The following is a 23,487-nucleotide window of genomic DNA, read 5'->3' on the forward strand; positions in this document are numbered from 1 at the left end:
ACACTTACATGTTTCAGATCATCACATTTTAATATTGATAAATAAAGACAAATTAAGTAAATAGAAAATGCAGTTTTTAAATAATGCTTTTATTTATTAAGTGAAAAAATCCCAACCCAATCCAAACCTCGCCATATGAGAAAAGTAATTGTCCTCACTTGTTAAATCGTGAATTAACTGTGATTAACCACAATATTTTGAAAGCTAGATTCAATGGCAAAAAGCCATAGTCATGCTTGATTACTGCCACACCCGCAGAATCTGTTATCACTTAAAAAGACCAACTGTCTGACAAAGTGAAGTACACTAAAAGACCTCAAAAAGCAACACATCATGCCACGTTCTAAAGAAACAGCTGAGAAACAAAGTCCTTGACATCTATCAGTCTACAAAGTGTTACAAGGCCATTTGTAAGACTTAAGTGAGTGAAAGCCATTATCCCTAAATGGAGAAAACATGGAACAGTGGTGAACTTTTCCAGCAGTGGCTGGCCTGCCAAAATTACTCCAAGATCGTGCTGATGACACACTCACGAGGTCAAAAAAGACCCCAGACCGACATCTAAAGGACTGCAGGTCTCACTTGCCTCAGTTAAGGTCAGGGTTCATGATTAAAGTAAGAAAGAGAATGGGCAAAAATGGCATGCATGGGAGAGTTTGAGGAGAAAAACACTGCTGACCAAAAAAGAACACAAAGGCTTGTCTCACATTTGCCAAAAAAAACATGGTGATGATCCCCAAGACTTTTGAGAAAAGTTTTCTCAAAAACTTTTTGGAAGGTTTGAGTGCTGTTGCATCTGGTTTAAAACGAACACAGAATTTCAAAAAAAGAGCAACATTCCAACAGTCCAACATGGTGGTGGCAGTGTGATGGTCTGAGGCTGCTTTGCTGCTTAAGGACGTGTTCAAATTGCTGTAATTGATGGAACCATGAACTCTGAATGTCCAGCCATCAGTTACTATGCTGAAGCTCAAGAGCGCTCAGATTAAGCAGCAGGACAATGATCTGAAAAAAAAAAAAAGATCTGCCAAGCGTGGCACAGCCAGTTATTAGATTTGAGGGCATATTTAGAACTGGGCCAGGTATGTTTGGATAGCTTTTTTCTATGAATGAACTAGAGTTTGTATTTACTTGAGAAAAAGAAAGTTTTTTACTTTCTTTGTCTAAAGTTGAATTTTATTTGATGGTCTGAAACACGTGTGACAAATGAGTAAAAATAAAAAATAATCAGGAAGGCAGCAAATCCTTTTTCACGGCACTGTACCCCAAATTTTGACTTGTGGATTTCAGTGGCAGAAGCAAGCTTCTACAGGAGGTAAAATAGGTCGCATAAATCTGATTTCACAGACAGAATAAATCTATATTTTATCATTTAGGTTCTTCTAAAACCATTTTGGAGTCATGGTTGTGACGCTGCTGAAGTGAACTGCAAATATTAGTGATAGGTTTGTGGCTTGAACCTATTCGCTGGAACGTTGAAGACAATATAATTACACAGCAAGCAAGACACGAAGTAGGCAAAGTTCTTCATGTTTCTCGTGCACGGGAGAGAACCGGACAAACGCCGTTCCTTCGCTTGACCCCAGTTGCTCTCGTCCGCTCCCCGTAACACTGCTCTTTTATTGAGGTTACATGAATATGCATAGGTTCATTAACATATGACGTCTACATACAAACAAAAAGTACCTTGTCTGTGCGTTGTGTGTGTGTGTGTGGGGGGGGGGGGGGGGGTCAGAGTGTGACCCCATAAATGACTTCCCTAAACCTGCTGGTCTGGAAGTCCAACAGTTCATCTAAACAAAAGGCACTTCGCCTAAAACAGATATAGCCACCTACCATAAAACAATAAAACAAGGTACGACCTCTCCCATGCTCCCAGGATGTAGGTGTGCATTATGCACACCAAGCCTTTGTAGCCTGCTAAAGATCACACATCCTATCACTACACAATTGATTATACACCTCTAAGCATATATGGTTAAATATTTCTAAGCATAAATGACAATCAACTATACAAAACCTAACAATTAAGTTTATTACGTATTGTTGAAAAAACAGAGAAACTGAGAGAATGAAATCCTCCTTAAAAATTACATTTGAATCAGCACTTCCCCAAAATGGCTATTGAACTGCATTATTCATACAATGCATTTGCATTTTTAGCAATCTTAGCACATACTGTACATTGGTAACTGGCTGTCACTGATTATGTACAAGCCATATCACCAAAAACAAATGAAAAGAATAACGTAGTAATTTAACAGCCCAAACTGAAGCCTAATTGCCCCAAATCCTTTGTTTGAGTTCATTTGTGTAATTTCCCTGTTTCCATTTTGTTGTGCTGTTAGTGTATTCAGAGCAGTAAAGAAGACGCCAGAGGTTCATTTATACTATGTTCCATTTTCACTGTGTATCTAGTGGATATTTGAAGATAGTACACAGAATAGTTTGTGTAAAAATAAATAAAATGTAGATTCAATAAGTGTGATGACTAAAAGAGTGTAAAAAAAAAGAAAAAGAACAATTACTCTAAAAATAAAATAGTGCAAAATGGAAAGGAAACACAAATTAACAAAAGAGGAAGTGATGTGGCTGTGTAGACACATCTCATCACAAAGTGCACACTGCAGCAATAAACAGCAAAACAACGCTGACTGATGCACATCTGTGGCTGCAATAAATATCGGCCTGTAGGCGGCATTCAGTAATGATTTGATGATTATCTCTTACAGCATGAAACACCACATTAATAAACACTGTCAGCACATTGTCTCACAAATAAATACTTTTTTTATTAATATTCCTGCTTCTTAATTTAAATTGCACTGGTGATTTATTTCAGTATCACTCTGTGACATCAACTTTGAGGTAATTTAAATTACTTTTACTATAAAAGATAGTAAATAACTTTAAACCCAGGTCTATAATCCTAAGGAACAGTAACTGTGTTACAGCTGTTGCCTGTCTGTGTGACGCTGAAATAATAATTTGCTTCTGGGTGATGACCCTGAGCCATGTGAGAACAACTGAAATCTGAAAAAACAACAACCAGGAATCAAGTCCCATGCACGAGAAAGTAATAGAAAAATATTTTTATTGCAAAAAGGTTCACAAATACAACAGTTTATACTCCTACAACAATCATATGAATAAACATGTAAGTTACTATGTTATTAGGGAAAGGTGTCATTATCCTCAGTGACACTTTAAACCATCACTGAGTTTTAGTGAGCAGAATTGTTCCACGCCTGTCTGATTTGTCTCCACGGGGTGCCAAGAACTGAGGCAACGATAAAGAAGAAAACCAAGATCATGCCCTTAGCCAGCGACTGAGAAAATGGCTCGCCTGTGAAGGATAAAGGGAAAGTAGGTCACTGACTGTAGTCTCAGTAATCCAAACTTTTAGAAATGTTTCTAGGGGGAAAAAGTGAAACACATGAGAGTTTTTTTTTTTATTATCCACCTCAGGATCAGTTTTATTCACTAATGCATTTAAAGATACATTTAACCAGAATCCTATTAATCTAGAACTGATTTTGGTACAATTACACTGAATATTACATTGTAATTTGGAGTAGAGCCTGTGTTGCTCTTGTTTAAGCTTTTAGGTCTAACAATGGATAAAATTATTTTAAAACCACAAATAGAATACAGAGGAATTATTCTCTGGGTAAGGACTCTTCCTAATTGACTAAATAATGTCCAAAAGGAAAGAGTAAAAACACTGCACACTGCACAGTTTCTAGAATTTAACAAATTCTCACCTGTGTAATACTTGGTGATGGGAAAGGCGAGTTCAGGCCAACACACATCATTCCTGTTACAGTCATATTCTGTGAAGTTTATGTAAAACCTAAGGGAAAAATTAATTAACAAAGCAACACTTTGTTAGAAACAAAGTACACAGGAAGTTATTAATCGGCCTTTAATCTGTATCTGGTATAAAAACTGTTTCTGCTGGATTAAGCACCTGGTTTTTGGTGGTCTGGTGTTGATAGGAATGTCAATAAATGTGACAGAGGAGGTGATGGAGAACAACTGAGGCTCCTCTGGGTCCACACATGAAGAGATAGCACCTCCACCACAGTCCAGCGCCCAGTTAGATGGGCTATTGCTAAAACAGAACAGAATTCTTTATATGAAGTGACTCATTATGTGCAATAATCAATAGCCCCTTCTGAATAACAGCTACACTTTGTAACCTGTAGGCATCTAATACATACCTGACTTGCAAAGCACGAATTTCCCTCTGAGGCACACCCTCTACCACGCTGGTGATAACACTCCAAATATGGATATGCAGGTGGGCCGGAATATCGTAACATGTACTTGTGCTGTTTTTCATTGCTGTGCTCGAGTTCAGTGTCACAACTGGAATTTATATGTTGTGAAAAACATTTAGAACCATAAAAAACACTATGGCAGAACTAGAATGGCAAAAAGGAGTTTAATATAATTAAAAAGTAGACAATTAAAAAAAAAAAAAAAAGGAAATTCTTTCTTTGCACTGTGTACTTACAGCTTATGTTTATCCAATCTGCCATAGTTAGAAAATCTGGGTTTCCACTCTTTGCCACATATGTGGCTGCAATCAAATCTGCCTGTAGGTTAGTAACAGTCTCTCTAAAGAGGAAAGAAACTATATTAAAAAACACATATCTACATATATACATTAGAGAAGTAATCATGCAAAGCCACTGACCTCAGAAGGCTACACTGAGTTAGATTTTGCCGGCTGACAGGCAGCAAACACCCTGATGTTGAATTCTCTCCAAACAGAACTGGTTTCATCCCAGCAGTGGAACAGAGTCCATCACTCACTGGAAGCCAGATCAGAAAATGGAGATGACTGGTTATCTTCAATGTACAGTAAGTCAAATTGTTTGGACTGAAACGTACAGTCAAGTAAAAAATAACATTTTCACAGGACTCTGTGAAATCCCGTGGAAAACTAAGTGCCCCCTTAATAGTTCCATAGTAATGAAGAGGGTGAATAGCACCCAGAGGCTCCTAATCAAAGACTTTTTATTAACTGCAACGCACCATTCAAAGTCCAGACCTCACCCTGATTGAAATGCTGTGACAGGACTAAAGAGAGCTGTGTATAAACAAAGCCCAGAAGGCTTGACTAAAATTCTTTCACAATGATGTGAAAGACTGATCAAGTCATAAAGAAAATGATCACTTCAAGTTTTTGGTACTAAAAATGGCTCTGCATGCTCCTGAATCATGAGATAGTTTTTCACATAAATGCACAGAGTCCTGTGAAAACCTTTTTTATATAGCATCTACTAATCAGCAATCTTTATGGGTTTTACCTGGTTTCCAAACATTAACTGATGTCCTTTTTATTAAGCCTTTGTTGCTGTCCAAAGCTTCCACAATTCCAGCAACAACAGGCCTTCCCACCTGGTAACCTGTCATTAAAAATGTGTACACATGTTATTCCCAGGTACTGTAAATACTTTATTTTATACAAAACCTCCTCTTGGTCCTACCTGGGTTGCCCGAGTTTGGCTCGCCAGAAAATTCTCCATTTAGAAATGTGGCAGAATACTTTGTGGTTAATGTTGCTGTTAAGACAAGAGAGTACCAAAAATGAGTTTAAACTACAGGAAAAGAAAACAATATTAGTCAGAACCATTAGTCAAGCTAAACAACGGCCAAGCATTATAGCACTTACCACGACTATTTAAAATGATAGTCCCAATAGTCCTTGTCAGCGTGATGCCTGTGATGCCATTTTCTCTCCAGTAAAACTTGTAATCCAGCGCTAACGTCAAATTTTCACAAACCAGCATCTCATCTTTTGGAAAAAAAATGCCCAAACATGCCAACATTAAGGTCAATTAAACATTTGAGTTATGTTAGTAATGCAGTAATGTAATGTGGATACCTGAGGGGGCAACTGCATCTATTATGGAAATAAATGGACTCGTATCAGCAGCCACTTCATCAGTTACATCCACCACAACATCATCTGAAATACAGGAATAAACAAAACCATTTTTAAACAGCTCGACATTCAGAGCTTTAAAACACTTCAAAGCTTTTCTATAATTTATTATATTTAAAAACTACCTCCTTGTCCATTCTTCACTTTAATGCTTAGGTTTCCTGACAGTGTCTGTAGAGGATATCCAGTTGGACAGGAGAGCAGCAGAGTTGTACACTCATAGTTGAAATTTTTCAGAAATGCTACAGGAGCATTGTTTACACAAAGTCCAAGGACCTTCTGTTGAACAGAACAGTTGTTACATTAAGTGTTAGCTGTCACTGCTTTGGAATACTTACATATAAAACATTCCTATAATAAAAGGCATTAAATACACTGGTCCCTCGCTATATGGCGGTTCACCTTTTGCAGCCTTGCTGTTTCTTGGATTTTTTTGAGGTGCAATTTTGCGTGCTTTTTTTGTCTTTTTACAACGCATTGTGTTCTGTGTCCCGATTAGCTGACCATTGTCAATCAATCTCGTGCCGTTACTCCTGTACAGTACAAAGTGCGTTCAGCTTGTCAAATTTACATAAATCTTTGATCGCTAGCAGCGTGACTCTGAAGTGCTGTACTGTATGTTTGTAAGTTTTCTCCCCAACAAACACAACAATGTCGACGAAATGTCATCACCTGCGGGTCCCTTTGGTTTCATTCTATTATACTGCACTTATTTTTCTACAAGGTTTGAACTTTGAGAGTGTTTGAACAAGACAGAAAAGTGTGAAAATGTTCATGCCTGTCTGAGAAAAGTGTATAAAGAGTGTAGTGAGGGGTTTTACAGCCTTAAAACATCTATAATAATTGTAAAAAATAAAGTTGGCTACTTCGTGGATTTTACTTATCGCGGGTTATTTTTAGAACGTAACTCCCGCGATAAACGAGGGGCCACTGTACACGCTAACACTAACCTGAGGAACAGTGAAGTATTGGCCATTTAATGTGAAAATTGGACTTCCTTGAATATAAACATCAACTGGGACTGGAGCTGGTAAAACTGGACTTTGGAATGATGGACCAAGCTTAGGTGCACTAGACAGGTGAAAAGACAAATGATGATAACATGACACATGAAATTCCTTGATAAGTTGCAAGACTGAAATATATTTAAACCTTTCTCACATTGTGTCTCCTTTGTAAAAGTGACCAAGGTAAGGGTTGTTTTCAGGGGGAGAGTTGACACATAAAAATGGAAACCAATCTGGGGAATTTCCTGTGGACTGCACAGAACACTGATAATCTGGAGCAGGAGAGACCTGCCCACCAAAGGGTCCTGGCAGACAATGGGATGAGAACAGCTTCAAATCTTCATTGGAACAATCCTGTTGAGGGGGAAGTCACAAATTAATCACTTGATGATCAACACAGAAGAAAATATTTGTCTGACATCCACACCTGTCTTTTAAAAAATATTACCGTGTCACAACAGCAGAGTATGTCACACGCTCCGGATGTCAGGTCACAAGGACAAGGGCCCAGGGGCTGGTACACTTGGTTTGGAATAACTGTTTTATTATCTGAAATGGAGATTTCAATTTTTGTTGTTTGAAAAAAATTTTTTTAAATGAAAGCACATTACAGTGAGACACAAGATTCATTTGAATTACCAGATCCAGGATTAGCAGGAACCAACAGGGCATGTATCTTAGCCTGGATCAGCAGCGATGCCTGGGGTGTACCGTCCACACAGGCAGACACCTGAAGGGCTTCCAGGATGCACAATGCTCTTTCACAGCAGTCTGTGTTTGTATCATTGTTGCCACATAAATGCAGACTTTGATTCAGTCTTAGATGAACTCGAACTGCAGACTGGGACACCAAATGAGACAAACAAGACCATGAAGAAAATGCATGTCCAAGGATCAACTTTATGAAATTAAATTTTTGTTGTAATTAACTCAGGTGCTTGTGTCTTACTTCATCATTGTTGCATATCTTCACTGTTCATCTGTCTTTAGCTGGCTGCTAACTGTCCTCACCAGATAAAGGTTGGAGTTGAGTAGTCTAACAAATTACCTTCAACCTCTTTTTCCTAACCACTTTTCCTTAATCACTATGGAAAGCTTCATGTGGTCAAGGAAAAGAGTGAAGATGAGCGTATAATGACTCAGGAAAATAGACTTTATCAATGCGACAGTGGATGTCTAAAACACTATTATCTAGAATTTGGACTAGAGTGTAACCCCAATGTATGTTTAGCCTTATTTTTTCAGGCAGGTCATATAAACAAAAAACACCAGTGAAAATATCACTTCTTTGCAAATGCAATATCACTTCACTGGTTTGAATTTTAAAGAAAGAAAAAAAAAAAAGTATAATCTATATAATACATTTCTTCGCTTCTTATTTTTCTGATCGAGAGTGATTTGGTGAAAATCACAATTATTCTCCTCGTTTATAGATTTATAGGTCTTCTATTCATCACATATCACAGCAGACCAGAATTAAAAATTAATAAATAAAGATCCTAAAAATTCAACAGCAGGCATTACTGATGTAAATTGAACTACAGCAAACTTAAAAGCACTTTGAAATTGTAAATATAACTTATAATCTTCATTTATTCTGGGATGGTGCATCCCAAGGAATTATTGAATGAATTATTATAGGCTGACTTGAGAGAGCCACCACATCATCCTGTCCTCACTTTATATGTACATTTTTAACTCAGATCAATTCATTAATTAATATTTGAAATAAACTTCATGCTTCTAACAACTCTGGTGTGTATTTTCTCCATTTTATGCCACAAAAAGGACAGGACAAGTCTCTTACCTTTCCCAGCTGCTCCCTTGTGAGGACCCAATTTGTTTCTTCTGCTACACATGATGGAGAACCAATGTTTCCTGTTAAAAGGAAACCATCAACAACAACCAAATGCGTCCAAAATTAACACTACTACTGCTAAATTCTTCTCATTCTGTCGAGTTTCTAAGCTGGGAATTTTTAAAATGCAGTTAACTAGTTAACCTGAAGACACTTGTTTTTTCGTGTCTAAACTAGTACAACAATATCACCGCCAGACCATGCTGGGGGGCTGGGGGACCAAAGAAGATATGTGTCCTGGAGCTTTTACCTGTTGTGCTGGATGGAGAAACTGTCCTCAGGCTAAGAGAGACACCCGAGGTGTTTCCCAGCAAAACTGCAGTGACCACTGGTCCCGTTGTAATCACAAAGGAAGGCTGGAAAACTTTCAAAACAGTTATGTCACATATTAGCTACAAAAATTCACTAAAAAATTAGCAACTGCTCGTTTCTCAGGTAGGTTTTGCGAAGGTACCGTCAGCTATTTCAAAGCAAATTAAATATAAGGTCTTACCGACAATGTTTTGAGTGTAAGCCAAGCAAGCGAAGAGTAAAACATGTGTAAAGAACGAAGAATATAATAATACGACCACATTAGCCATTTGGTTCGCCTCAGGAAGTCGACATATTTGTAAACTGTTCGTGATGTCCTAGCAACGTCCTTAACCAATCACAGCCCACGATGAGACCGGAGAGGATCTCGCTTAACGGAAAGAGCGACATCATCTGGTCAGGAGTGATTTATACCTATACACTCAGAACCTCACTGGCCTCTGGTGAAGAAAAGCATACCAAAATATTACATTATAATTGATTGATTGATTGATTGATTGATTGATTGATTGATTGATTGATTGATTGATTGATTTTATTTTTCTCCAATACATCCCACGATTCTGTGGATACAAAGTACATCACAAAATCAACTAGAAACACTTAAGATATTAACAATATATAGATCAACATTTGAGGACAGTATATATAATATTTAGCAAAAGGGTCAGTAATTAAAGACGTGTCACACTTGTGTGTGTCACAAAACAAAACTACACATAAAATCCAATAATAAAAGTTTGTCACTATTTTTTTTGTGTTTGTTTGGTTTTTTGTTGTTGTTGTTTTGTTTAATTGCTTATTTGTTTTTTTTGCAAACCAGTACATTTCAAATTTGAAAATCTATGGATAGCAACAATAATACTTCGGCCTCTAGGTGGCAGCATGTGGCTGTAAGTCTGCGATGACAGCTGCTCTAAAAAATAGTAGAAGAAGAGTCTTGTCACGTGACCTGTAAATCAACGTGCTCGCTGGGAGTCTGGAAACAGTACACATCTGTACTGTGGAATCGGAGTGATGATGCTGGGGTTTGAAGAGCTGCTGAGAAGTCTGCAGGACTGTGTGATCTCCGAGAATGAAGCAGCTGAGAACGTCAGCCGGACTCTGAGGCTGTTTCTTCAGAAACTGTCTGAATCGTCCAGGTAGCAGCTGCACCTCAGGCACGCATAGCTATTTTCTAAAACACTGCATGCTGTTCTGAAAAGTTTGGCTGAATAAGTGCGCTTCCGTGAACAGGAGCGGCGTGAAGAGATGCAAGGAGCGCTGCTTGGAGGAAGCTGTCCAGCTGCTGAGACAACTTTCTGAAGCACAGCTGTCTGGTTTAGAAAACGACCATCTCACACTTCTCGTCAGGCTGCTCATATCCACGCAGCTGCAGATGGTCGGCATCTCCACAGCTTGTCGCAAAGTGGACCAGGTTGGCTGTACTTTGTGTCCGATGTGGCTGTTCTCAGCTTAAAGACAGAAAGGCACATTTACACCTTTATTTTATTCCTTAACAGATGTTGCAACATTTAGCAAAGGTGGACCACCAGCTGGTTTTTAGAGAGACCCGTGAGTGTTTCCACTCCGTAGTCCACAGTGACCAGGTACAGAGTCCTCACTTCGCTTTGGTTTGTCGCACATTTCCATAAAAGGACTGCAGCCAACTTTGACCTTGTCTTCATTTCAGATTTTGTGTTTTGAGGATTTGCAAAGAGGTCAGAACAAATTTAAACTTACATTTATTTTTAGTAAGTTGCCACCTTTAACTTGTGTTTAACTGTTGTTCCTGTGCGTATATATATATACACACTGTCTGCAGCTTGTATGTTCCTGGAAGACAGCACTGTTGGCCGTGAGGTGTGGAGAGAGTCGTACATGTCCATGCTGAACAAAGTGTCTGAGTTACTCCCTGTCGCACTGCAGCAAGAATCCCTGAGAGATGGACCACTGTGCTACATTACAGTCAAGGTATGCGAGGAGCAGTGTGGATCACCATCAACTTACTGCGTGACCTCTGTCACTGACCGGAGAACTGTAATCTCTGCAGGTGTGTTTGCAGATATTCCAGCTGTTGTCCAGTGATGTTGCTCCTCTGGTGTGGGATGAGGAACAGAGAGCCCCAGTGCAAAAGATCCTGCAGACCCTTATGGCCATAATACTTGGACAGGTTTCTAAAGAATTAATTAATCACTCACTTACGGGATAAATGTCAGCTGTTACAGCTTAATGCTGACTCCGTCCTGTCGTGCAGTGCTGCAACAGAGACACTCGTCTTCTTGCCGGCACCGCCGTGGCCATGCTGATCAACACAGCCTCAGAGAACGGAGCTGGAGGAGCTGCAGCCTGGAGTCTGCTACAGGTCTCTCACTTGGGTATGGAAGCAGTGACATGAATGTAGAAGCAAATCAAGCACTGGAATTTGAACAGATATTTACCCAAGCGAACATCTGCCAATACATGTAATATATGTTGCACTATGTCTAAAAATTGATCAGAAACTATGCACACAATGTGTTATCACAGATTCTACAGCACACTGTAAGTGTGTGGACACTCGTTGCTGAATAGCTCCCACTTCCTGTTATTTCTCAGAGCCCTGGCTGCTGGCTGTCGGTGTTCTCCGGGTGCAGTGCGACCCTGCAGAGAAGGATGGAGTGGCCAGACTGGCTGTTTGCAGAGGTCTCCTGACCTGCTGTCGACCTCACATTTTGCTCAGTTCACATGAGGACGCCCCAGAAGTAAATCTACCTGAAGTCCACCTCAGAGCATGCATTGTGGTTGTGTTTGCTTTCATTTCCAAACTTTTCTCTTTAGAATCGCCTGCTGCTGCACGGTTTGTTTCCTCTGGTGTTTACTTTGTGCGAGGAGAAGCTGGATTGTCACTACTTTGCCTTCGAAGGTGAGTTGCTGCCTAAGCTGTTTGTTCATGCTTTGCAACACTTCGGTGGCCTACATAAACCTGAGGTGTTGTTGCAGTGTTAAACTTATGGCTGAAGAAGGTGAAAGAATGTCTGGCTGATCTGTGGAAGGTGACACGTGTTCGCCTTCTTCCTGACAACTGCACTCTGCTGCAGCAGCTCATTCACCTCATCTGGACCAATGCAGAAAGCCCAGTGAGAACAGAACTATTATTATTAAGTGAAGTGGGATGTTTTTAGTATTCAAACTCTTCGATAGACAAAATTGGCAATATGGAAAGAATTACAGAGGACAGGAGTAGGATAGGCAGAGGAAAGGGGAGCAGAAAAAATATCCTATCATATTCTACTCCTCTCCTCTATAATTCTTTAGTAACCATGTTTGTCTTGTATATTTTTATGTCTGATAGACAAAAGACTTAAAATAGACTGTAATTGGAATCAAATTTGTTTATATTCTGTCTTGGTTGATGTCATATTAGCTGCTCAATAAAGTCATATTACAGCCAGGGTTGTCGTACTGTGCGTTTGCAGGTGGACGGGGTGTCAGAAACTGCTCGCAGTGCATTTTTTCTGCTGCTGGATCTCTATGAGATGGACTGTAAACAGTTCTGTGACACAAAGAGGGCTCTTTATCTTACTCTGCTCGAGCGAATAATGAAGCTACCTTGGGAAGCCAAAGCTAAGTATCATCGCCTGTGCGCCTTGCTGCCGTATCTGGGTACTGACAAGGTGAGAATTTAAAGGCAGTTACAGTGTTAATTAATGTTGCGAGCTAGTCATTATTGGCCATGTCTTTGTTTACTTTTTCTGTCTTTCTTTTGCCCTTCCTGTCTTCAGCTGCTGGATCAGTGTCCTGAAATATCCAGTCATCTCCTGAAGTGCTTGTCTACCAATCACCTGGCACCGTGTGGGTCAGAGCTTTATAAAAGTCTGATCCAGCAGCAGAGGCGAGAGCTGTGTGATGGCTCTTCTTCACACGCGGAGCTGGATCTGGCGAGTCACTGGGCACGGCGTTGGCAATCTGTCCTTCATGAGGCGCTGACATCTGAAGTGCCTCTTCTACAGAACAACAGTGCAACGCAGTTATTACCCTGCACCTTCCAGGTGTTCCCCTCTGCTGTGGACCACATGCTGGCCTCCCTGGACCCATACACCCCAGGTCACCTCCACGCCTGGGCCTGCATCTTGAGCTCTTATCGAGCTGTAACTGGAGACTCCCTCTGGGCCCTTCAGGGTAGTTCCACCTTAGAGACCCTCCAGCTAGCTCTAGGATCTGCAGATGACAAAGTACGACTTGCTGCTCTCAATCTGCTCTGCTGCTGCCCGAAGACCAAAGACACACCAACTCCACAGGAGATGGCGATCATGAGGACGTTCATACCTCAGAATCTAAACTGCGACTCCTCGCCTTTTCGCCAACATTTTCAGGCTGGAGTGAAGAAATTTCTGATTCGGATCAGAGATGGCTGTTTGGCATATGTCAGAGGACAGAAGGGCAAAAAGAAAGGAGAATCCTCTCACTCGGAAAGGACACAGGATCTCTTAGATCAGGGAATGGGTGAGAAAATCATCATTTTTGAATGAGACCTTTCTAGTTCCCCATTTTTGTCCTTAGACTATACTAGAGTAGCTTTGCATGATTCACAATTCAAAATAATCCCCATTTAACCTACACCAGGGCAGTCAGGTGGTCCTCTGTATGAAACAAACTCTCCTCCCTTTAAGGCGATCGTTCCTTTAAGCCAGCTTCTTCTGATTGATAGGCAGTCTCAAACAGGTTTGAACAGTGCGTAGGTGAGTGACTTCTTCTTTTCATATGTCATATAGGATTTGTGGAATGGCTGAGTCAGCTTCCATACACCTATCTGGCACCAGGACACAGTTATCAGAGAAAGAAGACGGCATTGCTGTTGCTCTCAGCAGTGCTGGAGACCTGCACAGACACCTGGAGCCCAGACAGGAAGAAGGGACAACCTCCGGGTACGTTTGGAAAATGTGTTGCTGATATTCTACACTTAACAGATTTTTTCCCTCCTGTTTTTTATTGTTTTTTGGCTTTTAATGATATCTGTGGAACATGTTTGCAGCAAATATCAGTTCTCTCATTAGCTGTGCCAGACAGAGAGGACAGTGGGATTTCTTCTGCAGGACGAAACAGCTAGTACTTCTCAGCTGTTTGGAAGATTCTACAAATGAGGTAGAGATGCCGTTTCTTACCTTGAAATTTTAATTGGTTTAAATCAATCGAAGCTGAATATAAGGAATTCCTCCCCCCCCCCCCCAGATTCGGGAGCTCGCTGCTGGGTTATTGTTGAGATTTTTTCCACCCAGTTTTCTAGATGATCTCACTGAAGTGCTGCATACGAGAACTAAACAGCTTCTATGCAGTCCCCGGGTGCAGGAGGCCCAAATGGGAGCACTGATGATGAAGATCCTCCTTCAGAAGTAAGAACTGCTCTCTAAAGGTTGTCGTTCTTATCATATTTCTTTTTTTTGGCATGTGGATTCAAAGCACAAGCTGTTGATTAATTAAGAGTTGCAGACAGTGGTGTGTTTTGGTCCCCTGCAATATGTCACTATTGCACAATACTGTAGCATTCCCAATGCTACAGTACTTTTCTTGCTTTTGGAGAATTGAAATGATAAGATTCTTTAAATGATGCTGTAGGTCCATAAACTCCTGATTGTGTAGACGCAGTTGGCAGTCAAAGGAACAGTTTGCATTGCCTGCTGATAATACAAAGGAACTTTAGAAAATGCTTCACAGGTAGTGAGATTTCTTTGGCAGGGGAAGTTACTGAACACCCAAACTCTGTGAAAAAACATAAATCAGGGTTAACTCAGATTAGTAATATAGTTGCTAAAATAAAAAGACATTTCCACTAGAAGAACATGTGATTTTTTTTAAAATTTACAGACGTACCAGAAGCTTTGTTCTCACCTCACGCTTAATAAGAGCCAGCTCACTCAAAACAGAGCTGCCACTGCTCATTGAAGAACAGTGCAGAAAGGATGGCGTGCAGTTTAGTCTTTTATATAAGAAACTTTTGTGGCTTGAAAATACTTGTTTGTATTCACAGGTAAGATGAACTAAGGAGACACAGTATTATGAAACCAGACATGCAATGTTTTACATAAAAACAGAGCTTTGTTTTTAGCATTGATAATTGTAATGTACATCAAACTGGAACAAACTGCTTAAAAACCGCTTCATTCTCACTGATGACATTTATTCGTTGTATATTTTGGACTCTGATTGGACTATTTAGATTCACTGTGGTGTGACGATCGGATCCATTGTGCCGTTTTTTTTTTTCTGGGGACACCAGGAAGAAAATTAATTACCGTTTTTTTGTCACTGTAGATCAAAACACCAGTGTGAGGGCTGCAGGCTGAACAGTAGGGAAAGTAACTCAAAGGCCTTCTGCATGGTTAAAGTCCTGGTGAAGGAGCTCGAGGAGCACTATCTAACAGCCAAGGCAGACATGATGCTTGCTGCCAGAGAAAAGCCTATACATGGTGAGACTGAGAGACATTTAAGATAAACCTCAAAAAAAGTTTCAGTCCTTTAAATCCTGTCATGAATTGGGTTGCAGGTGCTCTAAGTGCTCTTCAGAGGTGTTTGCTTGAGACACCCAACAGTGTATATGACACACTTGACCCCAGTCTGAACATGGAGGTGCTGGGCCTGCTGGAGAACATCTCTCTGCTGCTGCTCGGTGTTCTTTACGGAGATCCGGAAGCATGTGCCAGCGAGAAGGGTAACAGAACAGTCTGCAGAAACACTTCTCACTTAGTTCAGATTTATTTCTACACCTCTCGAGAAATTACTCTGTCTCGTCCTAGATGCACCGCCTTCCTTTTGTGATATGGGAAATGCCATCAGCTCTCTGATAGCCCAAACATCTGCAGGTGGCCAGGCAGAGGGAGAGGAGTGTGTCCTGCTCTCTGAAGAGCACAGCCTTGTTCTCACCTGCTGCTGGGTCTCCCTCAAGGTATAGCTGTAGATGTAGATGCACAAACTGATTGCTGAACGTTGAAGATGTTTTTACCACTTTGATAAATGTGCATTATTTGTTTTCTGATTAGGAAATAGGAATATTTTTAGGCTCTTTGGTGGAGAAAATTCTTACACAATCCAAACAACCCAGCAAGTGCCTTCTAACAAAACAGGATCTAATCAAAGCTGCAGAAATATTCAAGAATATTCTTCTCAAATGCCGTCACTGGGTAAGTTTTATAGAGCCCACTGAGAGGCACTGAGTCTGGATGTTCTAAACTTTATGAAACTATATTTTTTCCTCACCAGGGGGCAGTAGAGGGATGTTGTATAGGTTTCACAAAGTTCTGCGCTTCTCTGTTGAGCAGCAGTGATCCAGAGCTCAGGGATATCCCAGCCCAAATGCTGAAAAAAGTAAGTGATGGTGCATTCCCGGGTTGAAAGCTTTACACGGATTGTTGGCTTTTAGACTGAGTTTTTCCACTCGTTTCTGTTTACAGGGACTGCAGGTTGTTCAGTGTCTTCGTTCTACATCTGTGACCCGGCGGGCTGCGGGGTTGCCTATGCTGATCCTGTGCATTTTGTCTGCAGAGGAAGCGAGTAAAGCAAGACCACTGTTAGCCCACAGTATGCAAACTTTGCTGGAAACAGCCAGAACTCCTCTAAATGATGACTGGGACCAAACGTTGGACCTGCCACAGGTGCGTAGCTACAGAGGGAAGATGTTGGTTTTTGTAATTAAAAAAGACCAAACAAAAAACAGCAGAGGTGGTGGAATAATTGTGCTTTCCTCTTACAGGTGTGTGCAGTGCACACCCTGCAGGCTCTGGTGCGGAGCACGGCTTTGGGAGCAGCTATCCTTCAGTTTGCGTCAGATGTAGCTATCTTGTCACTCACTCTGCTCAGCTCTCCTTGCTGGGCCATGAGGAACGCTGCTCTGCAACTTTACAGTGAGACACTCACTCATTTAGAGTTTTAGTTTTACTATGTATTTGTAGTTTTTCATCATGACTGTTACTTTGTTTTCTCCATTTTAAAATATTTGTACAAATACCAGAAATACCTCAGTTTCCTTTTAAAGAAGAAACAGATTTTGATTATTGAGGAATACGGCTATTAAGTTCAGCCCTAAATATCCTCTGTTTCCAGGTTCTCTCTGCACACGAATGCTCGGCCAGCGGTCGACCTCTGAAGAGGCTGGCCCCACGCAGCATGCTATGTCTCCTGCTGCCTTCTTCTTCCACTATCCTGCACTCCAGCCCTTCCTCCTGGGCGAGCTGAGAGGGTCGGCACAAGACCTCGAGGGTCCACCCAATGAGGCCAAGCTACATCTCAAACCCTCGCTCTACCCTATTCTCACTCTGCTAGCCCAACTCCAGCCCGGTGTTCAAGACTCAGCAGAGTGTGTAATGTTTACATTTCTCTTAAACAGTTTGATTAGAAGTAAGATTGAAACATTACAGTGACTTTACAATGTCACTGAAGACCAGCGATTTAAGGAAGGCATTTTAGGAAATTTTCACATTTGGTTTTTTGCTTAAAGTCAGATAAGAAAATCAATATTGCTCTCATGTCTGCACAGTAAATATGTAGCTATAGCTAGCTACCATAACTACTGAGAGCAAGAATAAAACATTTAGAAAGAAGCAATCTCATTTTGCTGGAATTCTTGACAAGAATAAAAATAAGTATATTCATCAAAATGTTCCTTGTATAGGTCAGCATTTTGTTTCATTTATACATTTCTGGTATATGTTAGTTGCACATTAATAAATCTCTGTATTGAGTAATATTTAATTAAGTGAATCTCCTGGCTTTCCTCCTTTCTTCCAGAACTTTGTCAGACTTCCTGCCTCCTTTACTCCAGCTGTCTGCCAGTCCGATTTACAGTGTGAGAATGATGGCCTCAAAGGCTCTGGTTGCCATGACTCCTCCCTCTGAGTACATGAACATCCTCATCAACCTGACATCTCAACTTCCCAGTCCACAGCAGCAGTGCTCTCACAACCGGCTCCATGGACAGCTGCTGCAGATCAAAGCTATTCTAGAAAGAGCTCTCTGCGGCAACAGGTGAGACTTAAAAGAGCTCTTTATTCTTTCATCTCACACTTTCAGGCTTTCAAAGGGCTTTGTTCATTCATCAGAATGTCGGGTTTTGAAATCCTGCTGCGTTTCCATTAGCAGCGCCCCTTCAGATGACCTGTTTGAGGTGCTGAGCAGGATAATAGCGTCGCTGTGGATGGTGACTGAAGCTCAACGCTGCCCCCTGGTGAGAGCAGTCTATCTCGATGTGGTCGATGCTCTTAGAAGATTCTGCTGTGAGACCTACCTTTCAGATCTCAGCAGCACACTCCTGCGTCACCTCCAAACACCTCAGCAGAGTCTTCAGGTGTGTGAACTACTAACCCGTTTATTGGGCCCATAAAAGGTCTTCCAAAGCCTGATACATGTGGCTGGTGCAAATGTAGCTCCTTCATTTTATATAAAATAAGCACAAATGTGACTGTTATCGATATAATTAAAAAAATTTTAAGGATTCTTCTCTTGATCTCAGTCACTCAGTATCTAGTTGATTCAGAAAATATATTTGCGGCTGCTTTTACCACAAGTCTTTCTTTGTTTTTGCCTAATCCGCTCTGTATTGAGCCTGTCTATACCTGTTTCCACAGGTTGGGGTGTCATCCTTCCATGAAAAAGCCATTCACTTTCTATGTGCAGATCAACAGTGGGCATGCAAAATCTGGGAGAACTTCTCTTCAGCGAGCCCTGATCTTAGACTCACATTGGTTGCATGGGTCCTGGATGGGCAGAGTTTGCGGCAGACTGGCTTGAAAGAAGTGGTCCAGAGGGTGCTGCAGGTAAAACGTGATTTGTTCCCTACACTTGAGGCAACACAAAGAAAGCAGACTTTCCCAAAACCAGCCGAGCAGCTTTTTTTGTAACGACCTTCTTATAATACAATGAGAGGAAACCTTGGAGCCAAAGATAATCTTAAATATAATGCCAGCCGAGGTTGACAGCTGGCAAAAGAAAGGGTGTGCCCGTACACTATTATAATTTGGAAAAAGGGCGACTCTAGTACAGTCGTGCTGAGGATATATTCCCTTTATATCACTTGTGTGTTATGTTATCGCTAAATCAACCAACTGCATTGTTTCCTGCCAGTGTTACTCACCCATTTTAAAAAAGATCCGATAAGATCCTGAATACCTGCAGACAGTGGGAAAGATGATTCTTTTGTGGTTTGGTGTTTATTTTCCAGCAGTTTTTTTTTTTTTACCTGTTTATCTGATTTAGTAACAATGCATAAGCACTGCATTCAGTAAACTGAAAATAAAGAGAAATTATCTGTTAAAAGACAAAAAAGAACCTGAACGTCTTACAATCAAATCCACTTCCAGGCAAATTTAAGGGAGGCGTTGTTGAGCCGCAGTGTGGAGTACTGCAGGAGCTACCTCGCAGCCCTGGTGGCAGTGATGGCCAGAGGTGATACCGCTTCATCCCAGCGTGTTGTGCTCTTGGCCCCACTGGAAGAGCCAGTTCTGCTTGAGTGTCTGGATTTGCTGCTTAGGGACCTGGAGGACCAGAGAGGCGGGCCAGAGTTTCTATCCCAGGCTTTCTCTGCTGCTAGCCTGCTGCTGTCCCATTGGCCACAATCCAGGTTTTTACACATTTTATTGCCCCACTTTATTTCTTTATTAAGTCCCATATTGGAGTACGTCTCACTGCAGTCCTAATTTTCTTCTTTTCTTTTGCCAATCAGTCTAAAGATATCCATGATCCAGCGCTGGTGTGGTATTTTGGAATGCCTTTGGGCCCCAGACGTCCCTGAAGTGCTCAGGATAGCATGCGCTGAAGCTCTGTGTGTGGCTGGAGCGCCACTCATGAGCCACACAATGAAAGAATACAGCACTCTGGTTCCCATTATGATCAGGTATTAAGGAAGTCAAAGCATGTCTTCAGGTGATGCACTCTGATGAGCAAGACTTCAGAACACTGAATCTTCCCTCCTAGGTTGATCAACACAGGCCTTTACTTGCTGCAGGACCAAAGCCAGGAGGTGAGGATTAAAGCGGCTTGTTTCGCCTCCGTGCTCCACCATGCAAGAAGAGGCCAAAGCCAGAGGAATGTCTACCTTATGCAGGTCAATCAAGCTCTGCCATTCCTCTTGGATGTGCTGCTAGAGGAGTGCTGGGATGCTCCTGGCACACTGGAGGTGCTGATGTGTCACCTGCCTCAGTCTGACCTCAGATCTGTGCTGAGACAGGCCTCGGTGGAGGGGTACGTTTCATCACTGAATCAATGCATTTGTACAAACGTAACCATATAACCATATTAACTGCGTGTGGCTTATTGCTTCCTCTCTCAGGTGTTCCAGTCTGTATGAGCAGGATGAGGCCAATGTGTTTGCAGAGCCCTCTGTGATGTCCGTGCATGTACTGCCTTACCTGCTACAGATGGCTGAAAAGTACTCTCAATCCTCTTCTCTGGCACGGAGCCTGAATTCATGGGCACAGGACAATGCTGCACAGGTGGTAGACGGCCTTGCAGTCTGCAAAGAAGTCCAGCCAGGTGCCACATTAGCATGCCAAACGCCATATACATACTCTTGCATATTTGTGAATTTTCAATGTTATAATTCAATTATTTATTCTTTCTATAGCTGAATCATTGACCCCCTTATGGCTGGCTCTCCTTGTGGACCCCCGTTTCCACAGCACCCTGTGTGGCCTGTTGACCAGGGCTGCCTTCCTCCTCCGACTACTGAAAACATCTAATTGTATACAACACCTTTGTGATCCTTTATCCGTGAACACGCATTTACAGGACGTTTGTAGTGTACTCACTCAGAACGGTGTCCACTTTCCTTCTGCTTTGACAGCTGCTGTGGCTGGAGAGCTGCCACTACGACAGAGCGCTCAATGAGCAGAGCCTTTTTGGCTGATGTGGCTGTGGATAAAATTACCTGCAGACACTTGAAGAATGATGATGATGGCATACTCTTATAAGGCCCAAGGCGTGAATGAGTATTGCGGATCCTGATGCTGCAGTACAAGGTTATGTAAGAGCTGCTACCACTTCTGGGCATTATAATATTTGTGCTACAGAAAAGAGACCATCCAGGCTCTTCATGCCCACTGAACATATGCTTAAAAGAAAAGAAAAGAAAAAGAAAACAGCTGCTCCTCCTAATCTCTAGAGGGATGTTAATGATACAATGCCTTTTAATAAAGTTTAATAACATTTTCTGAGGGTTGGTTCATTTCTTGTAGAGCTACAGTCACTAGAATAGCAGGTCTGTCTTTGATCACCATAAACAGTTTCCCAGCTACAAGTTTGCTGTGTCTGAGCATCGACAGCAGTGAGGCTCAGTGTGATGCAGTGATGTAATGCAACAGCATCTGGAGAAATGATCTGCCTGCTACCCACCAGGGGAATACAGTGCATGGTTTATTGTTCCATTAGAGGCCTTCTGCCTGGATAAGTGTTCCCTTTCCAACCACATGAGGGCTGATGATTATGGACTTGAATGTGATTGAGAGCCGGCGGTTGCCCTGCAATAGACCGCACACTTGAGCAGTCTTACATCACTGCTTTTGTTTGAGATGGGCAGCCCTTGTTATTAGATAAACAGGGACATCAAAGCGGGTGTACATGCTGTGATTGGACATGATTAGTAGTGCAGCATTATCAGTTTATTTGTATCTGAACCTACCTCTATATGTGCTTGCACTGTGCATATATGAAGCGCTGCACTTGTGTGCATCTAGGTTATGCAACAGTAATGACTATAAGCTTGTATTAATGGCTCGTAGATTAAACTTACGCAATGTGTCTTCTATGAGCCATAGCAAAATCCACACCTGAGTACTGTGAGATTAGCATGAGCCTCAAAGGAAACCGTGTGGACCGTGTTGATACCGGCTCATTTTAAATAATGGAAGCAGGAGAACACAAGTGTGGGGGCCATATTTGGACAAACATAATCATTCTATCTAGAATCCTTTAAGAGTTTAAATAGTGCCTACAGCTTGCAGCTGCAGACAAAAACAAAACCATGCTTCCCTTCCTTAGTTTTAAACACACTTTACTTTCCTACTTTTTAATAATCTTGTTATTTTAAGTCTTGAAAGCTTTTTCACATGCCTGAATATAAAAGTGTACTTTTAATGAAAAGCTATTTTAATTGTGTTTTTTGACTGAACACTCCTTTATTCCCCTTAAACTTGAAAACAAAGTATGAGAAGTGAGTTTAAGCTCATGACGGTTGGAGATTTCCTCCTGGAGGCAAAGTGTGCATGAAACTGGAAAATGACCATCTGCTTCAAGAAAAGCCTCTGACGGCCTTTGTGACTGACAGTCTCTGGGTTCTCAGTAAGCCCGTGCCCTTGCTAATGAAATGATTAACTATGGCAACGTGAAACAAGACCATGTATGCGAAGCCCCTTTTATGTGATGTGTAAATAAATACAGACGTATGTGCACTGCACTGTTTGGACGTCATGTTTTTCCACTGTTCTACCACAGGTACCCAGCTGATCTTTGCGTTTGCAGTGAGAAAATACCCACAATTAGTTTTGTTTTCTTTTTATAATGAATTAAATCTTATATGAAATCTGAAATGACAGCTTCTTGTATCTTGATTTAAAAAAAAAAAAGAAGCTTATGCAGTTTATATAATCAAGAACTTTTTTAAGGGTGATACTTTGGAAAAATGTTCGTCATTAATATGATTAGTGCTGCTTACTATTATTTTCCAAACCTTTAAATCATCAAATATTAGGCACAGGCATCTGGATTCTCAATGTGAATGGTCAACCTTACACAGCCTAAAGCTTCAGATCACTCAGATTTAGGCTGTAACTGCTCAGTATTGTCAGATAATTAAACAAATAAAATTGACAAAAAGTTGACATCTTGATGAATCAGTCTTGTTCAGCTTAGCTTTTTGTAGTTTCATTTATATGCATGAGCTGGAACATTTCAGGAGGTTTAGCCTTTTAACGTGAACATTTAGCGCAGCAGGTCTCTGTGGAGGAGAACAAAGATGAATGCAGACAATGCCAACATGTGTTTTCACAGATTTCTTTCATTTAATCTCCAACAAGGCATATTTATTATAATTTAGTCGATTTCAGATAGGACTCAGACACGTTTCTGAAGGTAAGGAAGTCTTCCTCATCAGGTTGGAGAAACTATAATCGAATGGTCATGTTGACTTTTTGATTCCTTACCACGATGGAGAGAAATTTCTTAGGAGAATTCTTTACAGCAGCTCATTTCTGGAGAAAGTCGTGCTGATAAAAAAGTGAAAGTGTTTATGACATAGATAGTCTCAATGAGACAAAATGATTAGATCCAGAGAGGCCAGAGTGTACTGGAGCGTACGGCACACATGTTCACTGTTTGCTCTTTTGATTGCCTGAAAACTGAGTAAGCATATATTT

At 41.1% G+C, this 23,487-nt stretch overlaps 2 protein-coding genes across 5 annotated transcripts; one reads left to right on the plus strand and one right to left on the minus strand.

Moving 5' to 3' along the window:
* Positions 1–3,077: 3,077 nt before the first annotated feature.
* tctn2 (tectonic family member 2) lies at positions 3,078–9,465 on the minus strand. The gene is made up of 18 exons (XM_040019624.1): positions 9,315–9,465; positions 9,072–9,185; positions 8,771–8,841; positions 7,603–7,804; positions 7,412–7,512; positions 7,118–7,317; positions 6,907–7,027; positions 6,082–6,235; positions 5,897–5,980; positions 5,684–5,806; positions 5,499–5,573; positions 5,319–5,417; positions 4,703–4,820; positions 4,520–4,623; positions 4,224–4,371; positions 3,971–4,114; positions 3,765–3,853; positions 3,078–3,346 (listed from the first exon to the last, which is right to left on the minus strand). Exons 1-18 carry the CDS (start codon positions 9,400–9,402, stop codon positions 3,225–3,227), a joined length of 2,157 nt encoding a protein of 718 aa, XP_039875558.1. The 5' UTR covers positions 9,403–9,465; the 3' UTR covers positions 3,078–3,224.
* A 575-nt stretch (positions 9,466–10,040) lies between these two features.
* On the plus strand, positions 10,041–22,527 carry si:ch211-225b11.4 (thyroid adenoma-associated protein homolog). 4 transcript variants are annotated; one of them, XM_040019621.1, is made up of 32 exons: positions 10,043–10,275; positions 10,370–10,550; positions 10,636–10,722; positions 10,806–10,833; positions 10,938–11,086; positions 11,166–11,285; positions 11,370–11,490; positions 11,711–11,856; positions 11,933–12,017; positions 12,095–12,231; positions 12,571–12,768; positions 12,877–13,597; positions 13,867–14,019; positions 14,127–14,236; positions 14,324–14,484; positions 15,404–15,558; positions 15,636–15,800; positions 15,886–16,034; positions 16,129–16,269; positions 16,349–16,453; positions 16,540–16,740; positions 16,839–16,989; positions 17,189–17,441; positions 17,873–18,109; positions 18,221–18,428; positions 18,709–18,897; positions 19,441–19,700; positions 19,803–19,973; positions 20,054–20,320; positions 20,409–20,611; positions 20,703–20,819; positions 20,922–22,527. In XM_040019621.1, exons 1-32 carry the CDS (start codon positions 10,151–10,153, stop codon positions 20,963–20,965), a joined length of 5,538 nt encoding a protein of 1,845 aa, XP_039875555.1. In that variant the 5' UTR covers positions 10,043–10,150; the 3' UTR covers positions 20,966–22,527. The 4 variants fall into 4 exon arrangements, with proteins under 4 accessions (XP_039875557.1, XP_039875555.1, XP_039875553.1 ...); XM_040019619.1 differs by having other exon boundaries at positions 20,703–22,527; XM_040019620.1 differs by having other exon boundaries at positions 18,224–18,428; positions 20,703–22,527.
* The last annotated feature ends 960 nt before the right edge of the window (positions 22,528–23,487 follow it).

Source organism: Simochromis diagramma, unplaced genomic scaffold, assembly GCF_900408965.1.
Source record: "Simochromis diagramma unplaced genomic scaffold, fSimDia1.1 OVJJ01000822.1, whole genome shotgun sequence".
In the NCBI taxonomy this organism is placed as follows: domain Eukaryota; kingdom Metazoa; phylum Chordata; class Actinopteri; order Cichliformes; family Cichlidae; genus Simochromis; species Simochromis diagramma.